At 37.5% G+C, this 27,999-nt stretch overlaps 2 protein-coding genes and 1 pseudogene across 9 annotated transcripts; 1 reads left to right on the forward strand and 2 right to left on the reverse strand.

Moving 5' to 3' along the window:
* Nucleotides 1-678: 678 nt before the first annotated feature.
* Nucleotides 679-7,567, reverse strand: LOC111321660 (neuronal acetylcholine receptor subunit alpha-7). 5 transcript variants are annotated; one of them, XM_022924621.2, is made up of 7 exons: nt 6,782-6,986; nt 6,469-6,614; nt 5,377-5,487; nt 3,716-3,760; nt 3,299-3,408; nt 2,756-2,897; nt 679-2,365 (listed from the first exon to the last, which is right to left on the reverse strand). In XM_022924621.2, the coding sequence occupies exons 3-7, from the start codon at nt 5,377-5,379 to the stop codon at nt 1,385-1,387; spliced, it is 1,281 nt and encodes a 426-aa protein (XP_022780356.1). In that variant the 5' UTR covers nt 5,380-5,487; nt 6,469-6,614; nt 6,782-6,986; the 3' UTR covers nt 679-1,384. The 5 variants fall into 5 exon arrangements, with proteins under 5 accessions (XP_022780356.1, XP_022780364.1, XP_022780341.1 ...); XM_022924629.2 differs by having other exon boundaries at nt 5,382-5,487; nt 6,782-6,968; XM_022924606.2 differs by lacking the exons at nt 5,377-5,487; nt 6,782-6,986 and adding an exon at nt 7,149-7,567.
* A 5,324-nt stretch (nt 7,568-12,891) lies between these two features.
* Nucleotides 12,892-13,965, forward strand: LOC148732627 (uncharacterized; annotated as a pseudogene).
* A 5,518-nt stretch (nt 13,966-19,483) lies between these two features.
* LOC111320715 (uncharacterized) lies at nt 19,484-27,986 on the reverse strand. Of its 4 annotated transcripts, none has more exons than XR_002693892.2 (8): nt 27,690-27,980; nt 27,351-27,421; nt 26,689-26,745; nt 25,388-26,338; nt 23,038-23,262; nt 22,348-22,449; nt 21,010-21,387; nt 19,484-20,743 (listed from the first exon to the last, which is right to left on the reverse strand). XR_002693892.2 is itself a non-coding variant. In XM_022923405.2 (8 exons), the coding sequence occupies exons 1-7, from the start codon at nt 27,730-27,732 to the stop codon at nt 21,250-21,252; spliced, it is 1,587 nt and encodes a 528-aa protein (XP_022779140.1). In that variant the 5' UTR covers nt 27,733-27,979; the 3' UTR covers nt 19,484-20,743; nt 21,216-21,249. The 4 variants fall into 4 exon arrangements, 2 of the variants coding, with proteins under 2 accessions (XP_022779140.1, XP_022779132.1); XM_022923405.2 differs by having other exon boundaries at nt 21,216-21,387; nt 27,690-27,979; XM_022923397.2 differs by having other exon boundaries at nt 19,484-21,387.
* Nucleotides 27,987-27,999: the final 13 nt, after the last annotated feature.

The raw sequence follows: 27,999 nt of genomic DNA on the forward strand, positions 1-27,999 counted from the left end.
AAGTTATAACGAAGACATCTGTAATGACCGAAAAATCTTTCGACTCTGCTATTGATTCTTAAATGTTTTCCAGATAGAATAAATTGAGATGTATTTAAAAGGATTATACAATGTCAAAACAGATCGCTTTCTCGCTTTATTAATTTGTGACATCCTTTTTGTTAAACAAATGCTTGTTCCTATGGAAAATTGGGTTCATTGCGTGCTGTGGCTGCCAAATTAGAAATTTCAGTATGATGGTCTCAATTATCCATGATGAACTAGAAATGAATGGAGTGGGTAAGTTTTTGTTCGCTCTGACGAAGGGCTGACACTCGAAACGTCTGCTTTAGAAATTCTTTACGGTCGCCAATTTACGTCTTCAACTCAGTTGATATATCCAAATTATCTTATGATGAAAGAGGTTCCAACGAAAATATTGTGGAGCGTTTTTCTTGACCGTGTATAGAGAGGTCTTCGCTGTTGCTAGGAACAGAAAATGTGGACCACAGTTAAGCCTTATTAGTCCTACCACGCTAATTACGGGTTGAGTAGTCTCATAACACAGTTAAAGGTATTTTTCTATAACTTGAATCCATTAATGAACATAGTACATACTGATATTTCTTGTATAACTTTAAATACCGAACAAGAAAGGTTCGTTCGTTAAACATTGGAACATGAGTGTTCAACCACGTCTCCGTTTACTTATCTTTATTGAAGTTCAGAATAACCATAAATTGTTATTTAATTACTTCATATTACCCATATTATTACAGCCTTACTTTTTTTATTCCATATTTATTACATTTGGTTTGTCCTGCAACGCAACGTATCGGAAGGACTGCCCTATGGAAAATAGTCTATGTTTCCACAGGGTCTAAGGGAGTGGTGCTGATCAGTAGCCTATTGGTCATCAGCTCGTACAACCAGAACAACGGAAGGACGGAAAACTGGCATTAAGAGTGACTTCATGCATTTTAAGTCCTTGCAGCATGTTTTGAACGACTCATCCCTTGTAATTATGTTGCTATTTTCTTACAGGGCATAGTTTTTCTTTTCAAGTATTTATTTACTTGTCAGTGTCGCAGAATTATCGATCGATTCTCAGTATCTTTTCACTTAATCTTATTTAGATATTTTATTAACTTATCCAAGGAATTATCATTCCTTAACATTTTCGGGCAATTTGTTTCTTTCTTCATTGGGGCAGTAAGTTCTTTAATTTAATTATCCTGACGAGCCGCTGGGTGCGCATGGACTGAAGCAATTGAACTCGGCGGAGCAGGGATGGAGGTGTTCATATGCTCCGTTAATACCAGAGCGTCTTCCTATCGACCAGGTTCAGTTTGGCCTTAACAAACGCGAACTTTCCGTTAATAACAAACATAAGTTTTAATTGGATTTAGCTGAGGTTCTCACTCGGAGCCGAAAATAAAACACTAAGACAATTGAATACAACTAAGAACAGAACAATCCACATGAACAATCGATTAAGCACCTTGGCAGCAAAGTGCCATTCTTCGACATGCCTTTCTTTCTCGTCGTCTTTCTTAGTCCTTTGTACAAGAACGTCCAAAGCTTCGGACTTTTTTGAAACTTGATTTGATCGCCTCCGCAAATTAGGATTTCTATCATCGAGCTTCTTCAGTTGAATTGATGCAGTCGATGCTGAGCCGGGTGGCTGTGTTTGATTTGCGTTATTAAATGGATTTGTCGTAGAATTCTCTGCGTTTTCCTCGCTGTAAAGCCTCTCTCCGAGTGAGTGTCTCCTCATGCTGCGATTTTTAAAGAACCTTCTTGCCGAGAGGCACGATTCGTTTGTATTGCTATTTCTCTTCACCCGTAGTGTGTTTGCGCACCACTGACAAATAAAGAGTCGGACCCAAGCCGGCAGAGGGGTCGGTGCGTGGTGGTGGAACGTAAGGACAACACAAGTGAAAACAATCGAGATGAAAACGTTTATCATTGTAATAGTGTAGTAACGTGAAATGAGAGGAACTACCTCGGATGTGGCTGGAAGCTCCTCGGCTAACAAAAGAAGTATCACAGTTAGCGACAGTAGCACCGTCACACCCACATTCATTCTCTCGCCCGACTCCACTGGAAGGAAAAAACCCAAGATTGTCAAAGCCGACATAAGAACACAAGGCGTTAAGAAGTTCAGGATGTAATACATAGTTCGACGGCGAATTACAACGTTGTACGTGATGAATGGATAGGGCTCTGGACAACACCGATATTTAGTGATGAACTTGGTTACAGGCATACCGACTAGAACCCATTCACCGTTATCTGTAAATGCCTCGGTGTCACCTGGTCCACTGTGGAATATGTCCAGACCCAGGCCATGGTATGACCAAGAGCCAAACTTGAGGATACATTTCTAAACAAAAGTTTGAAAGATATCGTTGTTAAAGTTTGTGGATCGAAAGGTCTAGTGTTCGCCCATGTGCCCATGACATGAATATACCAACTCACAATTTGTTTTTTTTCTCGGCACCATTTAGCATTTAGGTTATGACTGCTCAATGAGAACAAAGCTACTACTTACTATACAACACTTCCTTAGACTACAATTCTTACACTACTTTTTACAGTTGTTTTTCTGTTACACACCTATGTACCTAGCAAATTACAATTCAAAACGGGTTTCCACTTAGTCTCTAGCATCTTCATATTGTGAATATGCTGGATAAACCATTGATACCTCAATACAGTTAGGCATATTGTTCAATTAACCATACCATATTGTTCAGTCACCATACCTTCTTACCTGATCATCAAAAGGAAAATAAGTGACGTCAATAGTACAGGAACTTTTAAATATTGTTGGGTAGAACCAGCCTATGTTGCCTTTGGAACTTATTGTAAGGCCATAATACTCCTCTTTTTCTTTGTCGTAATTGTCGTTTGCGCTATACACAGAAATGAAACAAAGATAGTTCGAAGACTTAAAATATGTGAAAGTCATCTGTGTGTGCATTGCGGTATGATTAAGAAATGTATATGAAAGCGATCCTCGCAGTAATGAACACTACTTATTATCATTACTATTATTTATTTCCAAAAATAGTTCGTTTCCGCAATCTTTTGCCTCTTTAGCCTTCATTTTTAACTTCCAAAAAAAAAAAAAATTTAGTGAGTGAATTTGATAAATCTCAATGAGAAGTTGCTCCACGCTTGTTCTTAAAATTTTCAGAGAAACATTAACTTAAAACAAATTATGGATGTTATTCTGGTCATCCATTAGGATACAACACTTCCGCAGAGTAGAACGATCATTCTTTAAAGTACGAAACAAACTATCAATACTCACTTGTTGTACAGGGTAATATCTGGAAGCCAAACTTTCTTTGAAGAAGTGACAAAAGACTTAATTCCTCCATACGCAGAGCTGTTCCACTTTAATCTGAAGTCGCTCCAATACTGAAGAGAAGATAAGAGAAAAAGGAAATTTGGTACAGATGATTTCACACGTTTTAAGTCAGTGGCTCGTTTCCAACTTTTCAAACAATCTCAAGAGGAACATACATCTAGCTTACATAGTTCACACAATAAATGAAACTAACCGGCTTGTCCGGAAAAAAAAAACAAGGATAAATTAGTGTTGCAGCTGTCTTGACTCAAAATAACGACCCATTGCTAACGGTGTAAGTAAGCTGGGTAAAACATTTGTTCAAATATCATTGTTTTCAAGACGAATCGTATTTTGGTTTTATAAGTGTAGTCTTACCAGTCTCACCCACACAATGGTAGTCATGGTTTGTAATCTTTCATCCTGTGAAATACCAGAACAGAAAAGAAAATCATCAGCAGCAGAAGGGAAGAAAAAGTATTTACCTCCTCAATGAAGAGTTCAAAGTTTTAACAAATAACACCTAATATTTTCTTCCTGTGATACACTTTTAGGCAGCTGGGACATTTGTGTTTAAATACGGCAAAATTCTCCGTCAAAGCGAGGCTTATTAATGTACAAAATGCGAACACAGGGCCAAGGTGTCCTCGGGCATCCGGGAATCACGAGAGCATCATTGAAAATAAGAAATTGCGAAAAAATAAGAAACTGCAAATGAATCAAAGCTGGTGAAAGCTCTTAGGCTTCAGGCGTTGGTTACGCTAGAACTGATATGAAGTTTCCCTTATCTTGGAGGTCAAACGTAATGATAGAGCCCGGGGCTAGAGCACTCAAGTTTTGGGGGAGAATACTTTAAACCTGATGGCAACATTTGACCCACATCTGATAGCTTTAATCTGTGAATTATACCCCTGAAATAGCTCAGCTTTGACGCATTGGAACTTGATTGGCATTAAAAAAAAAAACTTCCCTTTCAAAAAATTATTGTCAGGGCAATGGACGCCAGAAATAAATATTTCGCTTGCACGCTGTTAGTTATAACGTTTGAAAGTGTTGTTACCGTGTCTAGTCAATCGCGTTTAAATTTTTTAGTTTAAGTCCAATGGAAATGATTGAAAACAGTGATTCTTAGGTGTCCATAATGTTCGCTTAGTAAAGTATATTCTATACAAGGCTAAAAGATTAGGAAAAAATTAAAGTGTTTGAACCAAACGTTTTCGGCTGTTTGCCATCATCAGGGTTAAAAATAATAACCGTCTTCCCCGATGGGAAAAGTTTGGAGATTCGGGAATTACACAAGATTCTTATGTCTCCAAAATTTTCCCATCGGGAATTACATAAGATATATATGTATGTGTAGACGGTTATTATTTTCAACCCTGATGATGGCAAACAGCCGAAAATGTTTGGTTCAAACATTTTTATATTTTCCTAATCTCTTGGCCTTGTATAGAATATAGTGATTCTTAGATTTCTCGATTGTAAAGTACTCAACGTCACATCCGAAAAACTTAAGAGTCAGTTAGTTAAAGCATTGTAAATATGTTGTACACTGACTTTGATAACCTTAAGAGCTGTCGAATCTGTATTTTTTTGCAGAGGCATTGTATTCACCTTATGAAAAAAATTAATTAGCATCCAGATGAACTCTAAAGGAGAATGGTCTCAAAAAGCAGATTGAGTTCTTCACAAACACTCCGTTCACTTTCCTCCTTTCCTTCAAGAGAAACTTTTTCGTGAGGATATTGGACTTTGTTACTGTAAAATATTTGAAATGAGTGCGAATTTGTCCTTTAAAACATTACTTGGAGTTTTACCCTTTTCGACAAATTTCTTCGTACAAATGCCCCACTCCAGCCTGTCCAATTAAGTTTTCAACTAAAATCCAGTTGCGGGGGTTGGGATGGATAAATTGGAATCTACGACAAGTGAAAAGATAATATATTTTCACACGAGTAAGAAATATGACGTATCAGGCACTTGATGCATCCCTTGAAATATAGGGTTGTTTTTAATTATTTGTAATTTTTTTCTCTCACCATACTTTAAAAAGAATAGTTTGTCTTAACAAGCCCAATTCATTTTTGAATGTCCCATTTGCCTTTACACTTCCATTCGATATCGATCACATCCGTGTCGCACAGGGGTATCTAAAAAAATTTCAAATAAACGATTTGAACCATTTGTAACATATGAAGCTAAAATATCGCACTATAAATGTTCATTACATCCATAAAACGACAAGACAGTCTAAGTACTGTGCTACACAAAAAAACAAAAGGAAAAGGAGAGAGTGTTGTGTTCCTTCAGTTTTGAATTTTTACTTTTATCTCTACTGACGGTTCTATTCAGTGCATTATCCAATGTGCCATCCTTTCTTGTTTAGTAACCGAACATCCGACAGAGATGGATGACCCACTTAGCCTTAACTCGGTAAATATATAAATTTTCCATGAAAACATATATAGCCCTTCAAAAATGCTCCACATGCAATCGATGGTTATTGAGAAATTTATAAAGCAAAATACATTCATTTTTAGGGCCGCCAAGCTGAGCATCAGGAATACGCCAAAGTTCGCCAGCGCAAACTTTGAAATCCAAGATTGGAAGTCCCACGGCCCAGCGGGTCTGATATGAGTAATTATCTTTAGGCTATTTTCCCAACCGCCACAGGACGTATGATAACCATGTATTATTAATGTGTGCTTACACCACAGTCATAAAACTGGCTGGGAAACAGTAAATGAGGCACGAGCAATATTCTCTTTTGTTTTCTTTTTGTCTTTGTCGTGTTGCATTATTTTGAAACTGTGAAATTATGACCTCTCATCTTCCGAGAGCATTGTTTAAAACTGAAGAGTTTTTCGTCCCAATTTGTGCGAGAAGAAACTATGCTCGATATTTCCGCAATTCGTGTAATTTGATTAAAAGCTATCAGGCTACAAACATGAAACTAATGGTATATTTCTTCTGAGATAAATGTACGCGACCAATGTCAGTTGTTCTGTCTTTGCAATTGAAACCTTATTTTAGCACCCCCGAAACCTCAGTTAACATGTTAAGAGACATGCACTAAGCCATACGGGTTTTGCAGATTAGGTTTCGTAATTGAAGGACACTGCAAAACTTACCAAGTCAATGATTTGATTGAGAGCTATATCAAACTTTACTTTTACAGCAGTTGTCTTCTCTTTCTGTGGAATGATGTTTGTACTGTAGTTTGCGAATAAATGGTTTTGGAGTCTTTCCAAGTCGTCGTAATGTTGTTTGCTCCCATCTGTCAAGGAAAGAATAAGTATTTTCTCAACAATCTGTAAATTCAGGATTATATAGGAATACCAGTCGCAAGTTATAAAAAATTAACACTGCAATATTTTTTAAATAAAGCTAGATCACCCAACAATCAAGTGCTAACTTAATGTAACAGTTTTTTTTTTTTTTCACCTTGTCAAATTCCCGCCGGACAAAAATCTGAATGGCTTTCATCTACATAGTAAAATTAAACACCAGTAAATTTTGTCACCACATATAAATAGGTATGATTGCAGTTTTTTTTTTGTTCTGTAAGGCAGGTAAGTTAGGGTTCGATTACTTCTCGCTTTTCAGTTTTTACCCCTAAAACAACCACGAACTTTAAATTCGAATATGAAGACACGAAAATTACATTTTGCAAAAATTCTTTCGCTAAAATATCGATATATTTGGGTTACAGATCTTTCAAACAGTTAAGCTAAACCGTATGTAAATGTGTCTCATTTCACTGGAAGGGAACATCGCAAAGGCTTTCAAAAAATTAAAGTTACTAACTTACCTACAAAATTAAAGTAAAACAGCAGGCATAGAAGGGCTTTTTCCATAGACCTGTGCATTCTTGAGAAACCAAGATCTCAACGCAGATGATAAATACACAACAAGCGGTGAAAACGCAATATTTTATCAGCGGCGGTAAATGTCAACAAATGCAAAACTGATATCCGTTGCTGGTTGTTTTCCAAGCAAGTTCCAAGAACTTTCTTTTTTCCCAAGGGTTAATCAACTATAGGAACAGTTTCCAATTTCACGAGCCAACAAGAACATAAAAAGTGTCTATGTTGATTTTTGATAACATGATTCCCTTGCGAGAATTTACGTGTGCTGTGGTCGGGTGACAGACGGTCTAACAATTAATTAATAATTGCATGGAAATTAACGAGCTAAACTAGCTTTCTGATTTAGTGAATTCAGTAAACAACATTTCACAGCCTTTATATGAAAGAAACTTAGATTTAGAGATAAGTTCTTTGATATCTTTCGGCTGTTCCAGAAAGCTTCCTGTGTGCGTTTTGACAATAAGCATATGAAAGAAAATTACGAAGTTCTTTTGGAAAAAACACTCTTATGTTTCCGTACGTCTAAAATGACTATCAATTGTTTCTAGTAAACGAATTAGTGTCGGTGAAAATAAGAGAAAACCTGTAAGGCGATGTTGAAAGGATTCTGATTTGCATTCTCGTGGCCTGCTGAACTTGACTTTACAGTCAGTATAACCGTGAAACTGATCGTTTTGTCTTTCGAAAAGCCGCCAAAAAAGAAAGTTCGGAAGACCAGACATTTGACTCTTCCTTTTTCCCTTTTTCCCTCCAGTTATTTCGGCCAACTGATAGAAAATACAATTCAGCTGACAAACTTGACTTTATCTCCGGATTAATAAGCTTAAGTTATCAGCGCTGAACTACACAGCCAGTCTATTCTTTCTTTTTGTTAGTAAGGAGTAAACTCTGAAACTTGGCCCTGTTTTTAAATTCATGTCAAAAGAGCTGAGATGAACATTCTAATTGGCCTCTGAGGTCCAAGAATCTTTCATACCATAAGACAAAGATGTAATTTTATCTTTAGAAGTATTTTTCTCCCGTTATGTCTGATCGTTTTCCTCGGAAGGGCTTTGAGTTTCAAGTAGGTGTTTATTTTGACTAAAAGCCTTTCTTCGTAATTGAATAGATGTTTATATTCAATAGATCTGATCGTCCAAATCGAACTATTTTGAACGGTTGCTCAATGCCATTCAGTCACTTCAGTGAGCTTTACTGGTTTGACTCTTCCGATAGTGTTATCCCTAAAAAGCATCCAAAATATTGATTATTGGGAAAATCTATTACTTACAGACGTCTATTCTGGGGTAAATCTAATATTTGCGAGTTGTGGGTCTCGGGTCGCAGGTCCTTGATCATTTGTTGTCGAGGTGTTGGCGTAATCATTAACACATTCCCTAATGTGTTTTAGTAATAATTATTATTGATCCTTCTTTTAAGATTTTCAAGCCAAATTCTTGGGGGCTTCTTAAGTTGAATAATTAAATATTTGGCAGTGATAAACAGTTAACAAAGAGTTACATCGCTCAAGCCATGAGGTCTTAGAGTTAGAAACAGTTTAAAATATCACGTTGTGTATTGAAGTGTTTGTTACTTTTTCACATTATCCATACATCCAACTGTTTGCGTGAGACCCCTAATCTTCTACCTCCTGCCTTTGTTCCCCTATTAAGTTCGGTGTTGAGGATGGAAACTTTCCGATTTTTCTTACATGATCGTCGAAACTTGTTCTTCGTTTACCTCGAGAGATTTAAACCTCAGCCGGTGTGCAGGAGATTGATACATCCCGAGACTGAAAGAGTTCAGTTGACTGGGCTCTTATTAGTGACTGAAACTCAACCTTTTTCGCACAAAATTGAAATGACGTAACTCCCATATGTGTTCATGACATGGTAATACTAATTTTTGATACTCTTAAATGATCAATACCACAAATCGTCAAGTTTATTATAGATTGATATGGTGCTTGGCGTGTATACGAACATCAACCAGTTGCAAAGTACTTTTTGCGTTACTCAAAAAATAATTTTGTCTTTAATATCTGAACAAGTTTTTATAGACAACAGATATAAGAAAACTAATATATATGAACAAACACATGTTTGTATAATTTTTAGTAGTATAGCACGCCTGTATGAAAATACCCGAGAGGTCTGGGTCCGAGTTGCTCGGCCGAGTAAGATCTAATTAGTTATTCATACCGTGTAGGTACGCGAGGGTAATTTTTAGGGTTAAGGTTAAATCCGCGTAGGTGTGGGAGGGGTTTTTAGGGTTAGGGATAAATCAGTGTAGGTGTACGAAGGGTTTTTAGGGTTAGGGTTAAATCAGTGTAGGTGTACGAGGGGTTTTTAGGGTTAGAGTTAAATCAGTGTAGGTGTACGAGGGGTTTTTAGGGTTAGGAATAAATCACTGTGGGCATAGGAGGGGTTAGGGTTAAATTTCGCATAGGTTCGTGAGTAGGGTTTTAGTTTTTAAAAATTAACGGTACAAAAGGTAACAAAGGAATCAAAGATGGCGGAGGAATTAAGTACAACATTTGGTTTTTTGCATATGATATATTTGTTCACACAGCACGATATCTGATTTGTAAATAGGCGACATAAGCTAGAAAAGCCGCCATCATGTCTCTGTATAACTGATGGAAAGTTGAATGTTCTCCCACGTTTGAATCATAGGTTTCAATTTCGTCAATGTATTTAGTCACTTGTCTGCGTATTTCACAAAGATCTTTTGAGATAGCTTTTTTTTTTACAATGGCAAATAATTCGTCTTGGATCGCCCGGCCCATTGGGGGTTCTGTTCAATTTATCCGTTCAAATGAGCTAGAAACAAGTCTTTAGTAGAGGTCATTTCTTTGTCTAAAAGTGGAGGAGAAAGCCAACTGCTGTCTCAAAGACCCTAGATTGAACAGGTACACTTGTTTGTATTGCGTTTAAAAAATGAGTGTCGTTTAAAACGCAAGTTTGGTAAACAAGAATAGACACGCAAGATTTTTGCATATTTCACAAATGACGGTTACTTCTCACTCAACACGTTGTCATACAAGGACTTTAGAGCGAAGAACTTGAAAATGAGTGACATAGACCAAAAATGAAGGCATCAGTTGACAGTATAACCGATGGAATGTATTTTTTCTCCCACTTCTTGGTCGTAGGTTTCAATTTCCTTGATGTAGGGGGTAACTTGTTTGCGCATGACGCCGAGATCATGTGTAGCGGTTTTTTTCTTTGACTATGGCTTATAATTCATCTAATATGGCTCCTGCCCATTGAGGGCTTTCTTTCATGTCTTTGCCCAAGTGTGTTAAAAAAGAGTTCTTTAGACGACGCCAAAAAACGGTTATCGCACCAAATTAGTGACATGACAAAGTCAGGAGGAGGAGGAATCTTACGAGCATTATAACGCACTGCTCAATCTGTAAGAGATGTACGATCGTAAGACACAGGGATTGACAAGCTGTCAAAGTGTTCTGGTAGACCTTGTCGCTATAAACTCTTGGTCAGTATTATGATGTCTGACTTTTACGATTTCTCCTGTGATTGCGGTCAATGCGAATGGTGTGTAATAAAGGAAGAAGAAATCAGGGGAGAGAGAAGTGTTTTGGCAGGACAATTTAAAAATAATAAAAGCACTCTAGAAACCAAAATGGATAGACGAAATACGAGTGTTTCTTATGAATGATACACAGTATCACGCAACTACCCATACCGGTTCTAGGACAATAGAGTATCCACACTTAAAAAATTAGAAGGAAATGTATGAGAGATGTAGGAAGGAAACACAAATTAAAAGCGTTGAATAAATCCTGGTTTAGGGTTAAATTGCGTAGGTTATAGGAGCGTGTTTTTTTTTTTTTTTCATAATTTGAAAAAATAAAGGTCATCTAAGATGGTGTAAAACAATAAAAATAATGAAACCTAAGATGGTGTTTAATCCTCCCCTAGGGAAAATGATTTCAAGATAAAATGAATATTCAAAAAACGTCCATTTTAGAATAAAAGGAAAAAATTGTCGTGATCAGGATTCGAACCTGGGTTATTGCGGTCACTCACACGTCCACACCCCTAACTCTCACCCTAAGCCCAATTCATCCCTAAATAGAAGTCGAAGAGAAGATAAATACAATCAAACCGTTCCTGGATGCTCCGTTTAAACACAAAATAAAAGCGGTAAAAGAGAGGCAACATAGCAAGTACCTATATACAAGCACGTTTTACACAAAACCTCGACATCTATATGTGATAAAGCGATTGGAAGAGTACAAGGAACATAATCCAAAGACTTATTTAGCTCATATGATATGGACTTCCTTTACATGTGACGAAACATGACTAAAACGTGGAAACATTGCCACGGTCGCTACGCGACCGCATTCCGGACGCGCGCGCAGCAGCAGGAAAGAGGAAGAGAAGGAAAGAGTGTACATAGAATGATATAGTATCACTGTAATAAACTGTTTTGAACTGTCACATTTGTTAGTGGTAATGTCTTACCGCGAGTGTATGAGTCCCACGAACTGAGTAAAGTTGAGGAATAAAATGACTAGAACGAGTGAGTAAATGTGAAGAATAAATTATATTACTTGAAGAAAGAGGAGGGGGAGGAAGAGGAAGAAGAGAAAGAAAGAGGAAGAGGAATGAGGAGGAGGAGGAGGAAGGAGGAGGAAAGAGGAGGAGGAATGAGGATGAGGAATGAGGAAGAGGAGGAGGAATGAGGAGGAAGAGGAAAGAAGAGGAGGAATGAGGAGGATGAATGAGGAGGAGGAATGAGGAGGATGAATGAGGAGGAGGAATGAGGAAGAGGAGGAGGAATGAGGAGGAAGAAGAAAGAGGAGGAGGAATGAGCATGATGAGGAAAGAGGAGGAGGAGGAAGAAGAATAGAAAATATGCGATCCCACATGAACGAGATGGACAGTTCCGTTTCGTATATAAGAAAAATAAACATTTGGTTCTATATGAGCGCGCACCTTGAGTTATTATAATTAATATTTCAAAGTGCGCGTTCTTTTAAAGTTTGTTAGACATAACGGAGAAGGATGTATACAATATGATAAAACTCGAAGTGTCTACTTCCACACTCATTTCTTACCTGCTCACGCAGAGTGTGGACGATGGCGAGTACTCAGGATCTTTCCGCGGTTCTAAAGTCGTATCGACAAAAAATGCATGCTGTTCATGCTCGCGTAAAGTATCAGGAAAATGTGTTGAAGGAATATAAAAAACATGCTGAGAATGGAACGATCCCCAAAAGATTGAAATCAATGAAAAGTTACCCTAAGATGCAAAGTCCTGAAACTCAGAAACGTGTCAATGAAACATACCATCAAATAGAATTACGGTCTTAGATCAAGCGATTCAAGAGATTGAAAAGAATCTTGCCGCACACAAAGAACAATATCAATCCTTGCTACAACAGCGACAAAGTGAGCGACAAGTACTGGAAGGCAGGAAAGAAAAGACACCCAAGATATCTCACCACACACGGGTGAAAACTGAATTGGTTGAATTACAGAAAAAATACGATCAACTCTGTGCCAAGTTAGACACATTCTCAAAATCTAGCGAGAATAAAGATATCTTACACACGGGTAAAGAGGCGGTGATAGGTTAGGGAAAGTGGTGAGACCATAATACATAAAAAGCAGAGAACCTTACATTTTTTCATTAGTATCGCTGTGACACAAAATGGGAGTCGTGATACCTTGATAAACTTCTGATCGGATAATGCCACACCTTTGCCGCTACTGCAATAGAGCATTCACGCGTTCGGATAACAAAGAGCGTCACGAGAAAAATTCATGCGTGAACTCAAGAGTCAATCCAAATCAATGGTTCCCTTCAACTGTAAATACCCATTTCATTCCACCCGTGACTACAGACCCGACTCAGTCGTTCGATCTATCACAAACGTGGTGTGAGGGATTCAAATTCAAATCACCCAGTAGCATATTAATCGTGGGACCTTCGGGATGCGGTAAAACTTGCTTCACTAGATCACTACTGCTACAACATTTGGATGAATTGTTTGCGCCACCCCCTGCTGTCATTCACTACTGTTACTGTGCTTGGCAAGATGGATACCGTGAGATGCATCAACACGGTATAAAATTTCACGATAACCTACCCGATGAAGAACAGTTAAAGCAATGGTTCCCTAAAGATGGTGGATTACTGGTCATGGATGATCTTATGACTGAAGGAGGAGACGATTAAGAAGTGTTAGACCTTTTCACCAAACATTCTCATCATCGTAACATTACTGTTATCTATCTTTGTCAAGATATGTTTCCACCTGGCAAATATGCAAAAAGTATTTCAAGGAATGCTCATTACGTGGTTGCTTTCAAAAACCCACGCGATCAATTGGGTTTCAAAAATTTATTGTTACAAGCCTTTCCCATGGAATGGCAAGATATTATGCAAGTGCATTCTGAGGCAACTCAACTCAACAAGATATGTTTCCACCTGGCAAATATGCAAAAAGTATTTCAAGGAATGCTCATTACGTGGTTGCTTTCAAAAACCCACGCGATCAATTGGGTTTCAAAAATTTATTGTTACAAGCCTTTCCCATGGAATGGCAAGATATTATGCAAGTGTATTCTGAGGCAACTCAACGACCCTATGGGTATATCACCCTGGATTTACATCCTGCTAGTAAGGATGCTCACCGCGTATTCAGTCATCTTTTGACACATGAAGGATGTATGCGATTGTATCCTAGAAAAGTGAAACTTTAAAACAACCCTACACATTGTTCAGAAATCATTTAGGAACAACCACCAGCAAGTACACATCAAGAAAACTTATAGTGCGTGTGTGTGTGACCATGACTGATAATTCTCAGGATCTAGATGTCTTTGGCGAACCACTAGAAGAAGATGAAGAGCCTGAAAACTCAGATGATGAAGACAATGATGGTGAAGGTGAAGATAAAGACAAGGATGACGGTGAGGATTATGATGATGATAATGTCACTGTGAATCCGTGGTTAGAATTGAAACAGGAAACAGGAAGTGAAAGATGATATGAAAACAACTTTGGCTGAACAAGAAGAACAGGAAAAAGAGGGGACATCCGAGAATGACAATTCGCTCTTACCTTTAGCTAGGCGTAAGTTGAGAAGGTTATACTTGCATCGTCTAAAGTGGTATAACCGTATTAAACAGGATAAAATACATAGGCAAGTCATGCATACCGCTCAACGATTGATGAATGAAGACGGTATGGATTGGGAGGAGGCATTAGAGGCTGCCGTGGACAGGAGAAAATTCCTATTGAATCGTCTGATCAACAAACCGTTATTAGATGAAAGCGATGATGATGATGACGAAAAAGAGGAAATGAACACTGTGCAATCACTGTAGTAGGGGCATAGTATACGTGTATGTTTACGCGAAACAAAGACAAATAAAATCATGTTGTAAACAATTTTTTGTCGAATTTTATTTATGACTATGCTAAGTTTACAAATGTACAGCATCTGCTAGTCCAACTATTTCTCCGTTATTAGAAACTTCTATCACATCAAACTCTCTGGGTGTTACCTGTGACACCTCTGTGTTCGATTCTACCAGTGTGTTCAATGGACCTGTCTTTGCAGACATGTGCTCTACAGCCATTTCTGTTAGTAAAGGAGGGTGCTGGGATTTTCTCTTTTAACTTATAAGGACGAGTTCTCTTTGCTCGCTGCTTTCTCTTCTTTTCGAAAACTCTACATGAGAAGGAAATCATACATTTTAATATATTTTATATTTCTGTGATAATTGTTTTAAACACTCAGACTTACTCGTTATCTTTATTAAACTTCCATGGGTGATCTGGACGAATCACGGTCCTTCCATATTCTCCATTATCAAAACACTTCATACGCGAAAGAGTACAGCTCACGTTATGTCTCCAATCAATCTCTCTTCTCTCTTTCTCTCTCACGAATATCGAGAAGTTTGCTTCAATGAAGTCACAAATTTGATTCGGGAACATACCCCCCTTTTACTGTACTAAACTTAATACCGTCGACTCGATCCCTCACTAAAAATGAAACCAGTTGGCTAGAACTTAGAATAGCCTTTGCAATGACAGCCACATATGTCTCTACTTTAGGCATGTTTTCGTTAGTGATGCTTTTTTGGCTTGCTCAAAACCACTTTTATACACTCTATGCTGCATTTCCATTGGTCCATCATTGATTGACACATGTCATAACTATTTACACTCTTTCTTCAAGTAATATAAGTTATTCTTCGCATGGACTCACTCGTTCTAGTCATTTTATTCCTCAACTTTACTCAGTTCGTGGGACTCATATACACTCGCGGTAAGACATTACCACTAACAAATGTGACAGTTCAAAACAGTTTATTACAGTGATACTATATCATTCTATGTACACTCTTTCCTTCTCTTCCTCTTTCCTGCTGCTGCGCGCGCGTCCGGAATGCGGTCGCGTAGCGACCGTGGCAATGTTTCCACGTTTTAGTCATGTTTCGTCACATGTAAAGGAAGTCCATATCATATGAGCTAAATAAGTCTTTGGATTATGGTCCTTGTAATTCTTCCAATCGCTTTATCACATATAGATGTCGAGGTTTTGTGTAAAACGTGCTTGTATATAGGTACTTGCTATGTTGCCTCTCTTTTACCGCTTTTATTTTGTGTTTAAACGGAGCATCCAGGAACGGTTTGATTTTATTTATCTTCTCTTCGACTTCTATGTAGGGGTGAATTTTAGTGAGATACACCACTTGTCTGATTGGATGAAATCGAACTTTCTTCATCATCACTTTGGTCCCATGTATGATCATACCATTCCGACTAATAGCCACTCTTATACACCCATTGCTAGATTTCCATTGGTCTATCATTGATTGACACACGTCATAACTCGGAAAAAATTTCGACAGACAGGTCATTGACTTTGATCCGAAAAACAGGTAAGGATGCTATGACTTGATTAAAATTTGACGGTCAGATAATAATGAGACTACCTAGGTTACAACGCCTGCTGGCATTTCGTATTTTCCCCCGGTTTGTATGCTCTATGGTTCATTAATTTTTCCCGAGAAATAGGAATATTCATGAGCATGGTGCTGCGTTTTTGAATACCCTTTTCGTTCGATTTTTTTCTGATAATTTTTTAAACGGTAGATTTAAATATCTCTCTTCGAATCATTCTCATTGAATTGCGTCGATGTATCGTTGTTATTTCCCTCACTTGCGGAATTTTGTATAAAATTTAAAACACTTTCGTCACTGCTAGTGATCACACTCGCGCGTTACAGTTTATTTTTAATTAAGATTTGAACTAAAGTAAACATTTTTATTGAGAAAAAAGCTATCGCCTGTTTATACTTCGAACGACCCATTGTTCATTTTCAGATAATTTTGAATACTCATGAACTGAGTGATCACCATCCGAACTATTTTCATTTTATTGGAGTGGGATGAATTATTCACATAGGGTTTAGGCGGAAACAAACCTCTTTTATTCTCGATTTTTTTTTTACTCGATACGAATGCTAATGACATCTTGAAATCACTTTTACTATTGGAAGTATGAGTCGCCATCTTGCGTTTTATTGTTTCCATTGTTTGTCTCACTCTGATGTTTGACTGTTAGGGTTTTTATTTTGATTTTAATATAGTAATAAGTGGGTTAGGGAATTGGGCTTAGGGTGAGAGTTAGGGGTGTGGTCCTGTGAGTGACCGCAATAACCCAGGTTCGAATCCTGGTCACGACAATTTTCTTCCTTTTATTCTAAAATGAACGTTTTTTTAATATTCATTTTATCTTGAAATCATTTTCCCTAGGGGAGGATTAAACACTATCTTAGGTTTCATTATTTTTATTGTTTCACACCATCTTAGATGACCTTTATTTTTTCAAATTATGAAATAAAACACGCTCCTATAACCTACGCAATTTAACCCTAAACCAGGATTTATTCAACGCTTTTAATTTGTGTTTCCTTCCTACATCTCTTATACATTTCCTTCTAATTTTCAAGTGTGGATACTCTATTGTCCTAGAACCGGTATGGGTAGTTGCGTGATACTGTGTATCATTCATAAGAAACACTCGTATTTCGTCTATCCATTTTGGTTTCTAGAGTGCTTTTATTATTTTTAAATTTTCCTGCCAAAACGCTTCTCTCTCTATTCTTCTTCTTTTAGTACACACCATTCGCATTGACCGCAATCCCAGGAGAAATCGTAAAAGTCAGACATCATAATACTGACCAAGAGTTTATAGCGACAAGGTCTACCAGAACACTTTGACAGCTTGTCAATCCCTGTGTCTTACGATCGTACATCTCTTACAGATTGAGCAGTGCGTTATAATGCTCGTAAGATTCCTCCTCCTCCTGACTTTGTCATGTCACTAATTTGGTGCGATAACCGTTTTTTGGCGTCGTCTAAAGAACTCTTTTTTAACACACTTGGGCAAAGACATGAAAGAAAGCCCTCAATGGGCAGGAGCCATATTAGATGAATTATTAGCCATAGTCAAAGAAAAAAACCGCTACACATGATCTCGGCGTCATGCGCAAACAAGTTACCCCCTACATCAAGGAAATTGAAACCTACGACCAAGAAGTGGGAGAAAAAAATACATTCCATCGGTTATACTGTCAACTGATGCCTTCATTTTTGGTCTATGTCACTCATTTTCAAGTTCTTCGCTCTAAAGTCCTTGTATGACAACGTGTTGTGTGACAAGTAACCGTCTTTTGTGAAATATGCAAAAATCTTGCGTGTCTATTCTTGTTTACCAAACTTGCGTTTTAAACGACACTCATTTTTTAAACGCAATACAAACAAGTGTACCTGTTCAATCTAGGGTCTTTGAGACAGCAGTTGGCTTTCTCCTCCACTTTTAGACAAAGAAATGACCTCTACTAAAGACTTGTTTCTAGCTCATTTGAACGGAGAAATTGAACAGAACCCCCAATGGGCCGGAGCGATCCAAGACGAATTATTTGCCATTGTAAAAGTAAAAGCTACCTCAAAAGATCTTTGTGAAATACGCAGACAAGTGACTAAATACATTGACGAAATTGAAACCTATGATTCAAACGTGGGAGAACATTCAACTTTCCATCAGTTATACAGAGACACGATGGCGGCTTTTCTAGCTTATGTCGCCTATTTACAAATCAGATATCGTGCTGTGTGAACAAATAAATAATATGCAAAAAACCAAATGTTGTACTTAATTCCTCCGTCATCTTTGATTCTTTTGTTACCTTTGTACTTTTTGTACCGTTAATTTTTAAAAACTGAAACCCTACTCACGAACCTATGCGAAATTTAGCCCTAGACCTACGCTGATTTATCCCTAACCCTAAAAACCGCTCCTACACCTACACGGATTTAACCCTAACCCTAACCCTAAAAGTTACCCTCGCGCACCTACACGGTATGAATAACTAATTAGATCTTACTCGGCCGAGAACCTCGGACCCAGACCTCTCGGGTATTTCCATAACGGCGTGCTCTAGTATTATTTTCTCTTCACAAACTCGCAAGTTCGCCTTTGAGCTGCGCCATGTTGTATTCTCCATCATCTATTCATTTCTTGCTTTGCGAAGCTCCTCACTTAAACCATAAAACCGGCAACACAAGCTATTTGACTAAGGACATGCGAGTCATAAACAAAGCAGAATGAGAACAAGTGCCGTTTAGTGGATAACATCACGGTTCAGCCAAGTTAAGCTCTGTTTACCCAGTTTAGCCATGGTAAACAGGCAGACGACTCACCCTTCGAGTTATACACCTTTCTCTTCCTACGAATCAACCATTGGAATCCCCCTAACAATTTCTATTGAGCCATAATTTTGGAAAATATTAACATTTAGAGGAAGAAATAGCGGCTGACAACATTTTCCAAATCCCCGAGGAAGTTTCATCCAAAGTTGGCAACTTTAATGTCTCCCTCACTCTGCTGTTGGGAATAGATGGGTCTTGCAGAAGTAAATTCTTCTCGTGTTTTACTAGGGATTGATAATCTTTATCTGAACCTTCGAAAGATTAGCTTTGATCGAGAATGAATGGAAACAAACACTTTGCGCCGCTATTCTCAGTGTTTTATTCTTTTACTCCAACTCCTCTAGCTGTGTCATTCACGCGTCGGTCTGAACGGAAGCGTCTCGAGACAACTAAAGAGAAAGCTTTCACCGGTAGAGAACAAAATTGCTTGCTTAACGTAAATATGTCTTGCAATCCATTTGCAATTACAGCCAAGACGTAGAGTTACGGTAGGCCGCCGTCGACGTCACTAAGCAGCACCACAAGTGAGTTAAGATACAGAGAAAACGCTTCATTACTTTATCTTTTGAGATGATTTGTTTGTTTTTCTTTTGTAATTTCTCAGCCATATATTTTAATTCAGGAAACTTTTTGAGAAGAAAGGGTGAACACATTGAATTACAAGTAATAGCCTTCTGAGCAAGTTTTAGCCTTCTGAGCAAGTTTTACAACTACGGCCTGTGCATTGTACATTATTTCGGAATAAAAAGTAAAACATCTACGCTAGAAAAAAAGATAGAACTAGTGTACTTGAACATACAAAAACTTTACGTAATAGAGAGAAATCTAAATAAAAGCTGCAGTTAGTGTGAAAGGATGTACCCAACCTTCATCGCCCATGTATGCGTTACTTTCCTTTTAACGGTAAGCGTCTTCGTAAATAATAAATAGCCCAAGCAGTTACAAAAACTGTACACCACATTAATGGTTCTTGTTGTTGCGACCCATTACTGAAAAAAAAGCATCTCAGCCATCGTGCGGCGTGTCCAGTTGGTTAACATGCACTTTAAGTTAACTCAAACCAGCCCCACAAAAATGTCAAAAATTTTCATTCAGCTCTCTGGCTGGAATCAAATTTATGTAAACAACGATACCTCAGGACTGTTTAGATGAAGATAAAGTCTAAACTAACTAAATCGTAGACCTTGACATTTCTGCATACGTACATTGTGTCGAGAAAATCCATATTTCCCATTGCTAGCCATAAACCTTCTTGACACTGTTCGCACAAATCAATGATCAAATAACACGGTTGGCTAATTTGAGGATAGTTTAGAATGCAGTTTTATTTTAAACTAATTTTTGACAGACTTAAAAGGTATGATTCTAAAAATGTAGGAATCATGGTGATCTGCATTTGGATCAAAAGCAGCTTTAATGCCTGACAAGATGCCCATGAACAATTACTGATATTGAGCAACTGGTGGGGATTCAAATAAATTTGACTGGTCTAGCATGCGTCGCCTATTCCAAGAGACTAACTTGTGAATAACTTGACAAACTCATTTACTGTATTTCTCAAATCATTAATTGCTAGAAGATTATTTACATAAACAGTACATGTAGTCTTGCCCAGTCATGAAGGTGAATAGCAGACTAGCAATTCAAGGATGATAAATAATCATCTTCATGTACACTAGAACTTTCACTCAATTTTGTTTTAGTATTAACAGTTAGTTCTTAAAGAATTTAGCTATTGCAGCGATGTTCCTCCTTAGCAATAGTCTGTAGACCATTCCAGCAAGGGAACCTTAAAGGAAAAAATATCATGTTACTCTTGCTTTCAACTAAGAGAAAAATAAACAATAATATTACAACTGAATGTTCATCAATCAATTGATGGATGGACAGGGTAATGATCATGTGTATGACAGGCTTCCGAAGCCAACACATGATTTGCTAAATGGTCATTAATCAGTCAAACAGTAGTCAACCAACTGACAGTGAGGTTTGACTTGGTCAAGACCAGGGCCAAATAATAGGACAATGCAACAAGTAGGTTTAGGGGACACTTACCCACTGGAGAGTGATTTACCAGTTAGGTAGCCTTATCCATTTGAACAACTGGACCAAGAGCTTTTGTCAGTTTGCTTTCATAATAACTGTGGAATCTGGCTTAGGGTAAATAACTACATGTATTGAGAAAATACCAAAATAACTAAACACAAAAGTCAACTCTGCATTAAACTTTAAATACAATTAAGAATTGACTCATATCTTACATTAGACTTGAACTTTCAGTAAAATTGATTTGTGCTATGTGGACCCAAGACTAATAAGATATTCCAAAGCTTTTTCTTCATCATTATTAGCAGCTTGCAGGCAATTCAGTATGTTATCTTCCTTAAAGCCAAAGTCTTTGTATTTCTTCACTAGTTCAAGAAATTCAGCTGCCTGTGAGCAGAAAAGAGTTGAATGCCAATGATTAGTTACATGAACACATGATAATGAAGTCCAAGACAGAATGTTTTGTTCATAATTTTTAACCTCAAGATCATCATTTCCAGAGAAAAATCTTTGAGACTAAGCCATGAACATTTAAAATGATGAATCCAATCTTCTTCCCCATGCAAAAGGCAAAAAGGAGGGGGAGAGGGAATTATAAGCCTGTTCCACCTTACACATAGAGGAGGTGAACACCTTGGGCTGAAATTACTAGCCTCGTGATGGGAACTCTTTCTCTACATGTGCACATAACTAGAAATTACATTTGTATATGTGTTAAAACATGTCTTGCTATACCACCAAACCACAAAAATCTCCAGTCTCCTGCCAGCTCATACCTGACCTGCCATTTTTACTCCTCTAGAAGAAAAACTCAAGCTATCACAGCCTTAACTCAAAAACTGTTTTAAAAGGTGTAGTGCAATCAGTGTGTATATTTGAGTTAGATCTGAGAAGACTTGTCCTTGTAAATGACTATTTGTAAGCTAAAACCTTTGGTAGTGGAAGGAAGAGCATTGCAGACTGTTTTTTATCAACTCCCAAAGACGACTTTAAAATATAATCAGAACATGTTTGAAATAGTTGCAATATTCTTGGAAATTTCTAAATATTTTCAGCTATGATCATTTTCTATAAAAAATAATATTATTAGTAGTCTGAGGACAACTGAACATATTTACCTCAGATGAAATTTGGCATGTATTTTTTGATTGAAAATCACCCAGTGATTTTAAACAGGGTTTAAGTCATACATCAGCTAAAGCAAAATTCTGACCAAAGTCCCAACAGTCTTATGTACAAGTTCAAGACTAGTCCTTCCTCAGCGTGTATAAGTTATAGAGTATGTTGCATTTGTACACCTGTGATACCATTAAAGAGAACAGAGTACACACAATACAATTTCAGTACCTTGGCTTTCTCATTATTATTATATGCGAGGGCAACTTCAACAGTATCTGGAGGATATTTCTTTTCACTCAATTCATTTACAGCCAATAAGAATTCCATGACCTGTAAATTACAGAGTTAAATGTTAAAACTGAGTTTTCATTTCCAGTTGTAGATTAACATACAGTGGAATCCAGATTTATCGAATTTCCAGGGGAAATGCAAATTGGTTCGAGAAATCGGGAGTTTGAGAAATTGGGGGTGAAATTACAAGTGAAGCAAATCCAAGGGAAACAAGGTTTGGTTCAAGATGTCGAGAGGTTTGAGAAACTGAGGGTTCAAGAAATCGGGATTCCACTGTACACTGTATCTAAATCTTTTTTACTTCCTGTTAAACGGCCAGGTTGCTAAGCAAGACTGTCAATGACAGCATACATGTACATAATCAAACTTTTATCAATGTCCTAATAGTTGAAAGATACTTCTTAATGGCAGACTGAGATAATTCCATGTTAAGTTCTTTCTTAACACTATGTACACGTGTTCTTAAAACACTCACTACAAAGCACATTGAAATGCTCTCACTGACAGAGGATTAAATTTGTTTATCATTACCCCTTCAATTCTTATCAAAGTTATTATTCTCTTGGTCTGGTATATGTACAGCATATATGTAACACCATGGATAAGGAAAGGTACTTAACACATTACCTCACTGTCTTTCATCCCCAGTCTCTGCACAGCCCTACTAACACGTGCCTGAGGGAAACCCATGCTGGCAATATTTTTGACAAATGCTTTTTCTGACTCTTCTAAAACAGGCCATGGATCTGGTAAAGAGGACCTATCTTCACTAACTTTACCAGTCCTTTGCCCTTGATCCAGCTTTCCAATTGGAGGTAATGGAGAAGGATAATGCCCACACACTCCTGGACTCTGTACAAAAAAATTAAACTTCAGGTGAAATACTGAAGATCAGTAAATATATCAGATAATTAATGTCTTCTTTCAATGTTTTGGAATTATCATTAATTGAAAGAGCCTTGTACTTGTACAACAGTCATGTGTACTGATAATGTTGAAGATCAGGCAGTGTGTGCACTCCAATTGCATTGAGTTGTGGTAGCATTATTTTCAATATGGTGGTAAAAAGGCAGAAATTAGCAGATTTTGACTGAACATTCTGTAAAAAGTTAGGCTGTTTCCTTTTCCTTTCACTATAGGTAAATATAATTTGGTATTATTCTGAACGTGTAGAATTATTATTCGTATGTATTTGTCGCGTATTCTATCGTTCTCAAGGACAAATGCTAGCACTGTTTTTTAGCATGTAATTTGAGACTGGTTTTCAAGAAGGTCAAATTCATTGTATGCTATAGTTTTGAAGCCTTTCAAAGATTTGCATGGCCACTTTGATCCTTCCTCAATAGCTCTGATAAAACGTGCTCAAACACGCTTCAATGGTACAAATGTTTTAAGCATTTTAAGTGATAGTGTTTGAGACCCTTTAATGGAGCGAAAAAGCCCATTGTTTCATTTGGTGTGTTGCATTACATAGCATTACTACTGCAAGGACATTTATTATATGCACTCAATCGTGTTGCAAATCTACTTTCCTAATTGAAGGAAAACTAACTAATTGTGAGTGTTGTGTGATAAATCTTCTATTTTGATCATTGAATGAAGGACAGTTTAATTAGAGCAATGAAAAGAGTCACTTGATCCATGAAAACCTCTACCTTGCGTGAGGTGACACACCGGAAAGCTGGAAAGCAAAAGGCAGTTGACCGTTAAAAGGTGTTGATAGGCCTGTGCGTCTCCTACCATTTGCTAGTGTTTTTAAATCTTCTACCCTCAACCTTTAGCTCTTATTAGAATATCTCTTGATGACTATCCTTTGCAATTTGATAATAAGGGTTGGTTTTGAGGTGTCATTTCCCTATCTGTATGTTCTTGAGGTTTAGCAAAGCCGGATGAGATTGTTTTACAAAAGACAACATTTTCTTCTGTGCACGCACTATTTTCTTCGTTTTAAAGCATATTTCTTTCCTGCAGAAATAACTCCAGAGATACGTTCTCAAAACCCTCATCTAGGTTTCCTCTATTCTCGAAGGGTATTTTGAAACTCTGTACGTTTTCACTAAATGTGGAGCGAGACCAATTCGTTCTTAGGAGGCATGGGGTTCTCCTTTTACAAATCCCGTATTTACGCTTGGTGGAAAAAGTTCGTGTATTACAAGGTCTCTGTCTCTTAATATGCATTTGCTTGTCAAGGATCAATTCCATGTTCAATAACTCGCCTCTACGAATATAATTTCCGACTTTGAAATTATTCATCCCACCATCAATTGTAAGTGTAACTGTTGCCATTTAAGTCAAGTATTCTTAGGCAGATTGCAATTTCGAATCTTTCTTAATTAATAACGTCAGTTGCCTCCTAGGAATGAATTCGTCATGGAGAAATGACGGGAGTCGTGCATGCCCGTCAAACTTTTTAACTTTTGAAGGAACAGCAACAGACAGTGAATCTCCATTACAATCCACATATATTCATGCTATCTTGCTGCCACCAAAGAAGTTCACTCGAACACATCAAGATGCAAATGACTCAATTTCTGTTTTATGACCATGATGCAATGCAGTCAGAGTGTGCACACCACCAGGTTAAAGATGCAAACTGATGATGAAATGTTCAAGTACAAAATAGTGTTTCCCATCATTTCTCAGGTAAAACACTTACAGCTGAAGGTCTTCACCTTCATCACGAAACTGACAATTTCTCCTTACATCTAGTGAGCAGGAATAATTTACTTTAAAATCATCTTTGAACAGCATTAGTGAGGAAAGTCAAAAAAGTTCTGCATGTATGTACATGTTCTGCATGTTGTACAGGTTGATGTTTCAAGCATTAGCTATATGTCAGAGGAAATGGCCAACCTTTCGCTCTTATATAGGGCTGATACTTGAAATGTCAGCCTTAGAAACTCTTATACTGGCCTATTTACATTATCCACTCAGTTGACGAAACCAAAATAATATTATATTAAGACAGTTTACTCACTTGAGGTTCAATGGACTCTGGTTCTCTTGGACTAAAAACAGTTGAGGGAGGGCTGCTCTGTCTGAGTTGTGTTCTAGCATCTCGAGGTATTGAGTTTGGCTGTTGCCCTTGCAATGGAGGAGTTTTTGGAAAATTATAAATCCCACCCTGAAATGAATCTCTACTCTCACCAGCATGTGTTAAAATTTGTGAATGGGTTTGTCCTTGCAGTTGTTGAGAACCTGTCAAGGAAACACTTTGCCCAATTGGGGGTAACACACCACCCCTGGAGATGGGCCTGTTCTCAGGAAAAAGTCTTGTGCTAGACAAAGAAGTAGTTGTGACTGAGTCACTATTTACAGCTGGAACTTGAGGAGTACTTGAAGACGTCCTTGAATCTCCAAAGTCAACTAGCAATGCACCCCTTGTGTTGGCATTGGTTGAGGTTGTTATGTCTGAAGGTTTAGTGACAGATGAAGGTTTATTACATGAATTTGTTCCGGTAATATCAATAAGTGAGCTCTGAGGAGGAGACACACTGATAGAAGTAGCTGAAGCACTTGTAGAGGCCTTAAGTTTTGTATCAGCATGAGAGTTGGATGGATTTTCCACTGTGGTAGCTGGCCTTATAATGTTAGGTTGAAGAACATTTTTTAGTTCATCCATATCATTTATTGTTTGCAATTCCACAAGTTCGAATGGTGTTGATGTGTCACCCTCAAAATCTGCCAAGTCAAATGCATTTTTTCCTTTTCCCCCAAAGCTATCACTTTTTTTATGTCCTAATCCAGGAGCAACTACAGGTTGAAGAATCTCACTTCCAACATTTGAAAACACTAAATTTTGACCAGAAGGAGTGTCTGATGAAGAACTTTCCACATGAGGTTCAGGTGAGGATTGCACCTCTGTTTTTGTAGAAGCCTTTAAGGCATCTGCTTTAGAAATGACATCTTTCTCAAGACTGAAGTCATACTACAAGAAAAGAAGGCAAAGAAACATATGTATCGAGACATTTAAAGAGAAAGCTATAGAGATGGAATATGGGAAACATTTTCTCCTAGTAAATTTTTACATTTGAGTTTAATTCTTTAACCCTCTTTTAACCCTCTTTTCCTTGCACAAAAACATAGTTTGTGTATATAATTGAACTACAACATATACTTGTACAAGTATACAGGTGATTCCACTGCACTTGAATTTTTCAATTCCTGTATGTAGGATTCAATTGTAGGATATATTAAAAAATAAAGGCTGGCACTTTCTTGAAGTAACATCAACAAAACTACTATTATAATAATATCTACTCTAACTTAACCACTTACCATTACACTTAGGACAACCGAGGGATCTCTTTGCTGCCATCCAACAGGTAATGTTACCTGAAGTTAAACCACACTAATAAATCAACTGAGGTACTTCACCTACTTTCACTGGCTAATTAGAGTGTCTGAATGATGTAAAAGCCAGATCTAAATGCCTGATCTGCAAAGCGCAGTACAGCCCATCTTCAGCAGATTCACACAACTTTTTGAAAAATATTTTATAAAGACTTTTTCTATAAAGATGACACCCCTTCTAAACATTTGAAGGTTTGAAAGAATTCTCAAAAGTAATGTAAACCCTCTACTGCATCTCAGATTTACATAACTCCTGCATAACTGTCTCACACCTTCTCTCAACTACCTTTTCTCTTTAGCTGAGGCTCTGTAAGCATAGAAAAAGCTCTCTAATGCTCAGTCATAACTCAAATGAAGTGACAATATTAAATTTTGACAGGAGTAGTTCTTGCGTTATATTTAGAATAACTAAACCTACCTTACAGGGCGATCAAAATATACATTCATGAATGATCTGCTGATAATCACGGGTTCAACCATTTCAAATCCTGCATGTTTAAATGTTGATAGTTTGCTTACGTGATTGCGTACCTTACAGGCTTACGCGAAAAAAAAACATATCGAGAGGTACTAGTAACCCTATTTACCTTTTTCGGCGGTCTGAACCTCTCTCCAATTTTGACCTCGACTCCTTGCAGAGAATGAAATTCTGCATGATCTGAAGATGAGTTTATTACAAGAACAAACGTTACATAATCTCACTTTTTGATGCTCATATGTGTAACATAGAGCATGTAATACTCAATTTTCTAAGGTATTCTAGATGTGTGTTGTATACCTTAGGCTAGATCGGCAGGCATTATTCTAGAATTGATGCTTATTTCTGCACTGTTACACACGTATAGTCAAATTCACATCACAATTTCATGTTTTCTATCGATTTCTTAGCTGGGGGGTTTACAGGGAGAAAAGAAACAAACACTTACGACTTCCACTTTTGCGAAATGTCTTTTGAAAAGAAGTCATCATGAGCCAAAGTCCAACAAATCGTGAAAGGAAAGAATTGCTGCCTCAGCCGATGTTATCCTCCATTTTAACCTTTTAGAGGTATGATGTCATTGCGCCTGCGTTGTTTTGCGTCCGGAAAGGAAGTGTAAATGTTTTGGGAATGTCTATTAAAAGCTAGGTTTTAAAACCACCAAGCAGCATCCTAACATCTTCTATATTTTGCACTATTATATTGTAATGACAATCTTCAGCTGTACGGTCTCCTGTCCGGCGTACCAGTGTCTACAG

The sequence above is a fragment of the Stylophora pistillata genome, chromosome 4 (genome assembly GCF_964205215.1).
Source record: "Stylophora pistillata chromosome 4, jaStyPist1.2, whole genome shotgun sequence".
Lineage (NCBI taxonomy): Eukaryota > Metazoa > Cnidaria > Anthozoa > Scleractinia > Pocilloporidae > Stylophora > Stylophora pistillata.